The sequence below is a fragment of the Neopelma chrysocephalum genome, unplaced genomic scaffold (assembly GCF_003984885.1).
Source record: "Neopelma chrysocephalum unplaced genomic scaffold, ASM398488v2 Primary Assembly neopelma1_75, whole genome shotgun sequence".
NCBI lineage: Eukaryota > Metazoa > Chordata > Aves > Passeriformes > Pipridae > Neopelma > Neopelma chrysocephalum.
Window position 1 is genome coordinate 14,428,165 of NW_020897736.1, and position 10,291 is coordinate 14,438,455.

At 58.4% G+C, this 10,291-nt stretch overlaps 1 protein-coding gene across 6 annotated transcripts in view; it reads right to left on the reverse strand.

Annotated features, from left to right (window-relative positions):
- The window catches only part of TLE3 (TLE family member 3, transcriptional corepressor), a 28,044-nt gene extending 18,993 nt beyond the window's left edge, over window positions 1-9,051 (reverse strand). For all 6 annotated transcript variants that reach the window (XM_027688431.1, XM_027688429.1, XM_027688430.1 and 3 more), the window contains exons 1-4: window positions 8,871-9,051; window positions 8,633-8,733; window positions 8,480-8,543; window positions 7,545-7,589 (exon numbers count right to left, since the gene is read on the reverse strand). In XM_027688431.1, the coding sequence (XP_027544232.1) occupies window positions 7,545-7,589; window positions 8,480-8,543; window positions 8,633-8,733; window positions 8,871-8,894 (234 nt within the window). In that variant the 5' untranslated portion in view covers window positions 8,895-9,051. The remainder of the gene's footprint in view (window positions 1-7,544; window positions 7,590-8,479; window positions 8,544-8,632; window positions 8,734-8,870) is intronic.
- Between the last annotated feature and the right edge of the window lie 1,240 nt (window positions 9,052-10,291).

Below are 10,291 nucleotides of genomic sequence, written 5' to 3' on the forward strand. Positions count from 1 at the left end.
CCTGGGATCACTCAGCTCCCAAGGGTTACCCTGGGATCACTCAGCTCCCAAGGGTTATCCTGGGATCACTCAGCTCCCAAGGGTTAACTCAGCTGCTCTGCCAGGGCAGCTGTGAAAACAGCTCCTGCTCCAAGTCAAACAGGGCCGGAGCAGCCGAGGATCCAGCGCCACAACAATGGCCGGGCCGAGGCTGGCAGGGAATCAAACACCCAGAAATTCCTTCCGACTGCCCTGAGCAGCTCGTTATCAATAACACAAGTGATTAACCAGGGCTCGCTCCAGCCTCCCTCTTGGCAAGGGGCCTCTTCCCGAGGCAGCCAGCAGTCACTCCCCCTCAGAGAGCCCCCTCTGTGCCCCCCAAACCCATCCCTGCCATCCCAAGGCTTCACCTTCCTGATCCCACAGATCAGCCCCGAGGATGGGCCCTACAGCAGCTTGGTTTTTGAAGCCCATCCAACCCAGAGAGGAGCTCTGGGCTCTACCTGCTCTGAAGCACTGCAAGGAAAATCCCCAAATATCACAGTTTGGGAGAAAATGCCCAACAGACACTGAGCCCTTGCTGGGAGGAGCTGGGTGATGGCCAGGTCACACTGCTGTGACTACAAGACCAACCCAACAAGCACAATGGACATTCCCAGGATGACCAGAAGCAAGGAGACACCAGGAAAACCCTGCTCTCCCCCAGTCTTGAGCCACTCCCATGGAGGGAACAACCCCACAGACCCCAGAACTCAGGGTTCTGCTCCAAGGGGTCCCCACACACCCCCCACTGCTGCTTTCAGCTGCTGAGCCACAGGGATATTTCTGGCCATCCTCTTCTCCGAAAGCACCCCAGTGATTGGGTTACACCTCAGGCTTTAATTAGCAATTCCAGAGGGCAGGAGAACGTGCTGGCACACCGTGCCAAGGCAGGAGCACCAGGAGGTGACCAGGGGTTGGACTCAGGTACCCCCAGCTACAGCTATACCAGTCACCAGGATTATCACGGACCCCAACGTGAGGATGCACAGATCAGGAGGCAGCTGGGGCTCATGGAATGCTGGAATGGTTTGGGTGGGAAGGGAGCTTAAACATTATCCAGTCCCACCCCCTGCCATGGGCAGGGACACCTTCCACTAGCACAGGTTGCTCCAACCTGGCCTTGGACACTTCTAGGGATGGGGCAGCCACAGCTTCTCTGGGAAACCTGTGCCAGGGCCTCGCTACCTTCACAGCCAAGAATTCCTTCCCAAAATCCCATCTAACCCTGCCCCCTGGCAGCAGGAAGCCATTCCCCTTGTCCTGTCACTGCAGTGACACTTCACTGTCCTGACAGCGCAAGATCCCTGCCCCGAGGAACAGGCTCTGGCCAGCAGAAGTGTTTCACCACCCCACACTCACACATCACCCCAGGACCACTCTACACCCCAAAAATGGGGCTGGAAGCTAAAGCTGCCCAAATCCAGCCCAGCCACGGCACCGTGCCCAAAGGAGCCAGGCTGGCACCGCGTGTGCCACCAGCCACCCCAGAGCTCCCACCACGCGCTGCCCAGCGAGAGCAAAAGCTCTTTGAAGGCTTTTTGGCACTGAGGCATCGATTAGATTATATATAGACTGCAGCTCCATTAAATATTTATCCCTTCAGCTGAAGCCCATTGGATTCTGGATGCGACAAGCCCGGCTGCTGCTCCTGTGAGTTCTAGAACAAATTCCATCCTTATTTGAGGTGAAAACAGCAGTGCCAGCACGAGCTCCCCTCGGCTGCGGCACAGAGGTGGGGTCGGTGTGACAGGAAAAATACAGCACCCAAACAGTCTGGTTGCAGGGAGGAGGAAGGGAAGGTGTTGGGTTTTCCCCGGGAATCACATGGTCCAGGCTCACAACAACCCATCTCCTCCACATTTAAATCCAGTTCTGCCCAAACTCCAAACAAAGATTTTCCGCAAAGGGAGAGACTTCCCACGTGGGACTCAGTGAGCAGAAAGATATTAGATGTCCAAAATATTATGTTTACAACCGTGAGGTTTCCTGTGAACATGAGATTCAATAGTCTTTAAATATTTGTTCACTTTAACTTTTCCCATTCCACAGAATATTAAACTCTGGTTGTCCCCATTAAAAGTTTAATCGGGAGCGAAAGGGGATCCTCCAGCACGTCGGGAACAGGGAAGGGCTTCATGCCCGACACCTTCCCCATAACAGGGCTCATTCATCACCTTCCCAGAGTGACGGAGCCCCCCGAGCCCCCCCGAGCTGCTCCTGCCAAGAAAAACCTCCATTCCCCATGGCAGGTTGCCATGGCAATCCCAGGCTCTGCATCCCCTTCCAATGCCCTGCATCTTCCCTGGACCACAGCTGCAAATGAGTGGGGATAAAACACCCTGGGGAGTGCCCAGGAGAGGTACTCACCCACCCAAACCCCCACAGGAGGTGCTCAGTGGGTGCTGGGTGCTTCTCCTGGGGTCCATGGGAGCACCTCCAGGGACGCTCACCCGGGCATAGAGATGCTGATGGTCGTTAAAAAGGGCAAGAGGTTGGAGAACCTGAAATCCCCAACTAACCCCCCATCACCCCCTGCTCCTGCCAAGAATCTGACCTCCTGCCTGAGCAGAAACACTTCTGGGGTGGTGTTTCACCAGCACGGAGGGGGAAACCAGAGAAAACATTTGCACTGGTGATAAATCAAGAGAGGGATCGTTGGGTCCTGTCACCCCACCTGCTCTTAAAATGGCCAGAGCCACCACCGGCACCCACAGCTCTGGAGGGCACAGGGAGCTGCTCCTGGCAGCCTGTCAGGAGGCAGGATGGGGCTCTGGGAGCAGGAACAGGCTGGCATGGTGTTAAATAGCTCAGGGCTGGCTCTGCCCGGCAGCTCCGGCTCCACGGCCACTCGTCTTTACACCTGGATGTGGCAGAGGGAAGTTTAAAAATAACTCTGCGGCCCGTCAGTCACGGGAGAGGCAGAGCAGGGCTGAAAGGAGCTGCCTTAGAAATGACCCAGAGCACAGGAGCGCAGAATTCCAGGCTGGAAGCTGGGGGGTCCTGCGTGATACCCCACGGATACTGCTCTGGGTAGTGGAGCCAAAATACATCAGCCTTGGACATAGCTGAGGAGGAAAACAGGAGCTGCAGGGATGCCCCAGCCCTGGGGATGCACCCCCAGGCTGGTCCCAGCATTCCCCTGTGGCACAGGATGGGATCCAAACCCCTCCTGGGCCCCCAGTCCTTGGGAGGATGCCTCATAAAACAGCCCCACAACCACCACTCTGAGGGGAGCATCCCCAAACACCCTGCACAAAACACCCCAAAACATCCTGCACTAAACACCCCAAACCTCTGTAGGGAAGGGAATCACAGCAGTGCACACCAGGCCATGGCAGACAGAGCCTCAGAACAGATTTTGGGCCACAGCAGCCCCAGTTCCACCTGCCCTTGCTTACAGATTTTTATGTTGGGATGAAGAATGAAGAGAAGGGATGAACACACAGCACTGCCTTTCCTCCTCTTGGAAAACACCCCAAAACACTGCAACACCTCAAAACATATATATCTATATCACAGACTATCCTGAGCTGGAAGGGACCCATAAGAATATCCAGTCCAACTCCTGGCCCTGCACAGACACCCCAACAATCCCACCCTGTCCCTCAGAGCGTTGTCCAAAGGCTCCTTGAGCTCTGGCAGCCTTGGGGCCGTGACCACTGCCCTGGGGAAGTGCAAATGTATAAACACACGTGTATAAATACACACACCCCGAATGCCTAAAACCCTGGAGCAGTGGGGTTGGTGGGGCTGCCAAAGGTGATGCAGAACATGGCACCAGCACCATCCCACCATCACACAACACTGCCACCCACGAGCCCCCAGCTTCTCCTGGGCTCCCAAACCACAGATCCCTCCATACCCCCCCAATACAGTTTCCAAGACGGGTCTGGACCCCCCCAGCCCTCCTTCAGGCACTCCAGGACACCCCCTCCCACACTGCACAGCCCCCCCAAACCTCCTCCCTGGCAGAGGGCGGAGGGAGAAGCAAGGAGTAAATCACACCAGCCGTGAAGCACCAGCAGCATTTGTTGAAACCAGGATATTGTCTCTTTAAGCACATGAAAATAAGGCCCTTGAGCAGTGTGGTTCTCACTCCGGCGCACAATTATGGGTACTTTCAGCTGTCTACCACTATTTCAAGTGCTCTCTCCAACCGGGCTGTCAATGGCATGTTGAAAGCTATTTGTGGCTGCTATCGTTATTAGCAAAGTGGAGAGCCAGGCTGATGAGAATTAAATCAGGGAGGGGGGGTGGAGGGGCAGGACACAACCCCTCATTACGGAATTACCACCGGCAACCGGGATGTGGGGGGCAAAGCCCACTCAGACCCCCAGAAGGCACCCAGCACCCCCAAAATCCACCTGCAAAGCCAAGGGGAGGGAGAGGTGAAGCTCTGACAATATTCCCTTCTACCTTAGGAGACCTGAGAGCAGAGCTAACAAATTACTTGGCTTCTGAAGTATTTAGCAAATTATTACCTGGCACTCCTCGCTAACGAGCATGACAGAAAGTATATTGTGTTCCTAGAATATTCTAGAGAAAAAAAAAACCCTGCCTCTCTTCCCTGGAAGTGTCAGGGGGGTTTAGGTTTGTTCCAAGCATTAAGTGTTTAAGCACGAAAACAAGAAGTGCTTATGTGGAGGGTTCTCAGCCATAAAAAGAAATAAAACCCAGCACAAAGGTTCTGTCCTCCGAGGTGTCCCGTTTCCCCACGCAAAATTAGTTTTTCTTTTGGAATGGTTATTGCAGTCGGCGATTATCCACGGAGATCTGCACAGAAACAATGCAAAGCCAACAGGGGAAGCAAAGTTTCTTTTGGAAAAATCAATTAGCCCTAAGAAGGGGAAAAAGAAAAAAAAGTTTTGCCGGGGTTTCAAAAGAAAACTCATGACTGGACTCGGGTTTAGGAAAGCTGAGCCCGGGTAAGGGAGCTTAGTTCAGCAGGAAGACTGATGTAAGGAGCGATTCACTGCGACCAAGTCACTTCCTAAATATTTCCTTGCATATGGAGTTGTTTATGAAAGTACATTTTTTTACTTAACAAGAAACAAAACGAGAAGAAAGGGGGGAAGGAAAAAAAAAAACAACACAACAACCCCACACGCAGCCACATATGCACACACTTAATATTCAGCGTAGAAGAGATAATCTGTTATATAAGCCCACAGACAGACAATCCCCTTTTGCTTAAAGATGAAGTATCCATCAATGTTTGTCTGGAGCAGATGTAATCACAAGCAGTCAAGTCTGGAGGGCAGGACACTGCATGAATAATTCAAGCACTTCAGTCTACTTGATTGTGTGCAGATAAACACAAGTCAACCGCTAAACAGGTCAGCTGATAAACTTGTTTGTTCAGGACCAGCCACCCTCAACCAGATGCAGGCAGGACCACGCCGCAATTAGCGGGATGCCTTGCGGGGGGATGCTGCAGCAGGGATGCCTTTCAGGGGGATGCTGCGGCCCGAAAGAGGGGGAAAACCCCTCGGCAGGCCCCCGCTGCGGTCCGGCTCTCCCATCCCGCCGCTCCCTCTCGCCCCATTTTCGCCTGGAAGCGCCGCTGGGAGCAGCTCGCAGGGCTTTGTTTTCCTCCAGCCCCGCGCGCATTGCTGTCAATTAAATAACGAGGCGGCTTCGCCTCCCGAACTTCGCTGAGCCCGGCGCTCGGCACGCAGCATATGTCACCGGCAGCGGGCAGGGATGCTCGGCACAGCCTGGAACCATCCGGACGGGATTTATCCGCTCGCCCACAAAGCTCCCAGCGAAGCACGTTGACCACGCTGGGCCTCTCGGGCTGCCACAACCACCCAGCAACTCCCAGGGCACCAAACCACCCCTGGGAATTCCGGGGCTCCTCAGTCACCCCCCAAAACCACCACGGACACGTCAAGGGAAGACGCCCTACGTGGTCACGGTCAGCGGAGCGGAGGATGGGGTGATCCATCTGCACCTCCCAAGGGTGCCAGACCTCACTGATCCCTTGGGTTCCTTCCACGGACCGGTGGAAAAACACACTGCACATCTCAGGAACGGCAACTCCTTCCAAAGCTTCCATGGAGAGAACAAGCTCAACGTCTCCGTGCATTATTCCAGCATCTCCCAGCATCACTCAGAGCGGAGCCGTTCAACACCAAGCAACCAGGTGGGAAGAGGCACTTCCTCTCCCCAAAGAACCCATGTTCACGTTACTCCAGTGCCTTCAGTGTCACTCCATCCCTCAGGCATCACTCCAGTCCCTCGGGGCGTCGCTGAAGCGGCCGCAGGGTCCGTGTCCAGCAGGGTCCGTGTCCCTCTGGACGCGCCACGACCGTCCCCTCCTCGCGGGAGGCCACCACGGGCCTACACAAAACCCCTGCGTTCTGGGGATTCCCGACCTCCCCAGGCCAAACCGTGCCTGAGGCCTCCCCCAGCACGGGGGTCCCGGCCCCTCACAGCCCGCCTGGGATCCCCCTGGGCCGCCCTGCCCCGCCTGGGTCCGGGCAGAGCCGCGGAGAGTGGGCGAGGAGTCGGGATTATCTGCATGGGAAGATATTTTTAAAAAAAACTGAAGACTAAGCAGGAATTATTTTCGTTGCCCTGTGACTGCGCCGCAGAAAGGCAAAGGGAAGAAAAGAGAGGCAGATTCAGAGACGCTGCTTTGCATTTCATCAGCTCCCAGCAACGCTTCCTAGAGGAGGGCGATGCTGCTATTAAGCAAAACCACTTTGGAGTTGAATGGGGCTGATTTGCGAGCGGCAAAGTTGATGTCAACTTCTATCTGCCTTAAGTTCTTAATTAGAACTCCTTCTAAAACCAGTAAGCAGCAGCAGCACAAATAATCAGGTCTAATCTCAATAATAACTTTATTCCTTTAAGTTTTACCATCATGTGCGCAGCCTTTAGGCTCTTTAACGATAATCTTATCAAGGTACCACACCACATTCTGCTGGGGCCTTCTCTATTTTTTCCTTCAGGCAAGTTACATATTAGAGGAGACTGGAAGGAAGGGAAAAAAAAAAAAAAACAACCAACCCCAAACATTGCTTCATTTCCCAGATGCAAAGACAAATCCGTGACATTGAGCAACACACCGTAAGCTATCGGAGCCCTGGAGATAATTCCCTCCTCAGTCTCACGCTACAGCACGGAGAACATCAGGGTATGACCTTAGAAACAGTCCTGTTGTACCAACAACACAACCAGAGGCAATCGCAGCACACATCAGTGTTTTCCCAGTTTTGGGAACGCGCTATTCCAGGTACCGACATCCCAGCACGGAAGGCAAGGCTGTTCTCACCCCTCCGCATAAACACTCTGCTTAAAACCCGAATTTCTCAGCAGCACAGACAAAACACCAACCTGCCAACAACCTGCAGTTCCCAATTCAACTGCCAGGCCACGGGATTCCCACCTGGAGTCACATCCCTGCCTTCAGCACTTATTCCCTATTTAGTGCAATCAGGGCCCATTTTACCTCAGGTTGAGGAAAAGGGCAACAGGAGATCAATCAACCCCAACTTCCCCCCCTGGAAATTACTCACCTGTTTGTGCATTTCAATGTTCAAACCGTACGACATTTCGTAGTACTGGGGAACAAAAACATACAAATAAATTCAATTAAAGAAGAGAGCCAAGAAGAATTTGAATTAACTTCACAGGAGGTATTTGCATAAGGTCATTACCAAAAAGCATCCTGGTCAAAACTGGGCTTAAAGCACTGGTAGCCAAGGAAATTACACCTTATAATAAGCAGATGTTTATGGGTTTAACTGGCAGGCACTTAACAAGGGGACACTCCTTTTGACTCCTGTTTTCTCCTCCTAAGCTACTTAGAAAAACAAAGAGGTGCAGAGCTGGGTGACAGGCGTCTGCTCAGCCCTGGCAGAACAGGTACAGCCCGGAGTCTGGCCAAAATTCCAGCTTCTCAGTGGGGGGGTGGATTTATTCCCCCCCCCAGGGGCCAATGGAGCTGCTGGGAGCCCCGGGAGCCGCCGGGAAAGGGGGTGCTGGATCCTGCTGAACCCAGGAGAAACCCAACCGAGCCCACCTGGGGGCCCCGCGACGCAAATTCGGCTAAAAAAGAGGGTTTTGAGGCAACAAAAGAGCCCATTTCCCTCGGGAAGGATGAGCGGGGTGAGCTGGGATGGCTCCCGGGTGGCCTCACCCCGCGCCTCGGAGCAGCAAGGGGGGGACCCCCACCACGCCGAGGGACCCCCCCGGAGCCCGGGGGCGCTGCTCCAGCCTCCCCCCGAGCCCCCCCGGAGCGCTACAAAGGGGTTAACAGGAAACTTGGGATTGCGCTTCCAGCCGTCTGGGGCTCCGTGCGCCTGGCACCGGGCACCCCCCCAACGCCTCCGGGGGTCCCCGGGCAGGCAGTGCCCGTCCCGGGGGAGGGGGTCCCCCGGTCCCCCCCGTCCGCAGGCTCCCAGCTAATGACATTTACAGGCTGATCCGAAATCTGATTAAAGTCTCTCACCATAACGTAATGGCGCTGCATTTCGGTCTTCTCGTTCGCCAGCTTGTCATACTCCACTTTGAGGCTGGGGGGGGGGGGGGGGGGGGGGACCCCGCGGGGGGGGGGGGGGGGGGGGGGGGGGGGGGGGGCAGCCGGGGGTCCCCCCGGGCTCACCTGTGGTACTGGGCCTGCAGGAACTGGAACTCGTCCTTGATCCGGTCGCAGGACTCGGCCACGGTGAATTTGAAGCCCGGTTGGCCCGGCTGGTGCGGAGCCTGCGGGGGGGGGGGGGCCGGGGGGGGGTTCCCGGGGGGGGGGGGGGGGGGGTAGCGGGGGGGGGCGGGGGGGGGGGGGCGGGGGGGGGGGACTGGGGGTGCGGGAGGGGGGTCGGGAGCGGGGTACCGGGACTCACCGGGTGCCGGCCCTGGGGGTACATGGCCGGGCTGGGGCGCGGTCACTGGGACGAGCCGTGCCGTGCCTCGCTACGGCGATCGCGACGTGCGGTGCTGCCGCTGCTGCCCGCCGGGCTCGGAGCGCTCCCGGAGAGGCCGAGAACTGAACAAAGGGACGAGAGGAAAGTCCGTGCGGGGGGCGGAGGAGGGAGGGCGGAGGGGGTGTGGGGGGGGAGCGGGCTCGGCCGGTTCCCCTCCGCACACACACACCCCCACCCCGGCCCCGCACCGCCGGGGAGGCGCCCGCGGAGCCGAGCCCAGCCCCGCACCGCCGGGGCCAGGTGCCGCCCCCCCCCGGCCGCCGCGCTCCGCGGGCCTCCGCTTCCTCACCCCCCCTCCTTCCGGCACTCGCTGTCGGAAAAAAAAAAAGGCAAAATCACCCCCCAAAAAAAGAAAAAAATAAATAGACGAAAAAGCCACAGCGACAACAACAACGCGGCAGTGGGAGGATGGTCCCGCGGTATTCCTGCGGCCGGGAGAAGGGGAAGCAAAGCCAGGAACTAACGCCGGAGCACGACGGCCATGGAGGAGAGGAGGAGGGGGAGGAAGGCCGTACACATCCGACTTCCCGGGCGCCGCGGACATGCGAAGTGCGAGCGGATCCCCCCGCCCGGGGGCGGCCGTTCAGCTGCGTCCCGCGGGGCCGGCGGTGGGCGCGGGGGCCATGGCGGGCGCGGGGGTCGCGGAGCGGGGCCGGAGCGGGGCGGCAGCGCCGAGCACGCGGTGCGGCCACAGCGCCCGGGCGGAGCGGGGCGGCGGGCGGGCGACAAAACCCGGCCGGCCGCTCCGGCCGCGGCCAATGGCGGCGCGCCGCGCCCACGTGGGGGCACGGCGAGCGGGCGCCGATTGGGCGCCGCCGCGCGCGACGTCACAATGCCAGCTTGTGTCCGCGAGAGGGCTGCCCGCGGGCCACGCCTACCGGGCCACGCCCCCCCTCCAAGCCACGCCCCCCGCGGTCCCCCCGGCCCGGCCGAGTCCGCGATGGAGCGGCCGGGCCTCGGCGAGAACGGCCGGGGAACGCGGTCGGGCTCCCGCGCCGGGGTTCGCACAACACCCACAACCGCTGTGTTACCCCCTGCTTTCCCCTCACGGCCCGCCGCGCCCGCAGAGCGCCCGGGACGAGCCCCCGCCCCCCCCCCGCGCCGACATGGCCGCCCTGGCTCCCCCGGCGGCCGCGCGGCCGCTTTGATGTGTCGTGAGGGCCCCCGCGCGCGCCCGAGGGGCTTTAACGAGGAACACGGGTAATGGCGTTCGCGTCAGCGCCTCCCGCCGCGCCGCGGGGACACCCGCCCGCACCCCGGCAGGGGACCCCCGGCCGGGGCGGCGGAGGGAGCAGACCCTGGCCCGGCCCGCGGCCCAGCGGGGCGGGGGCGGCGGGGCC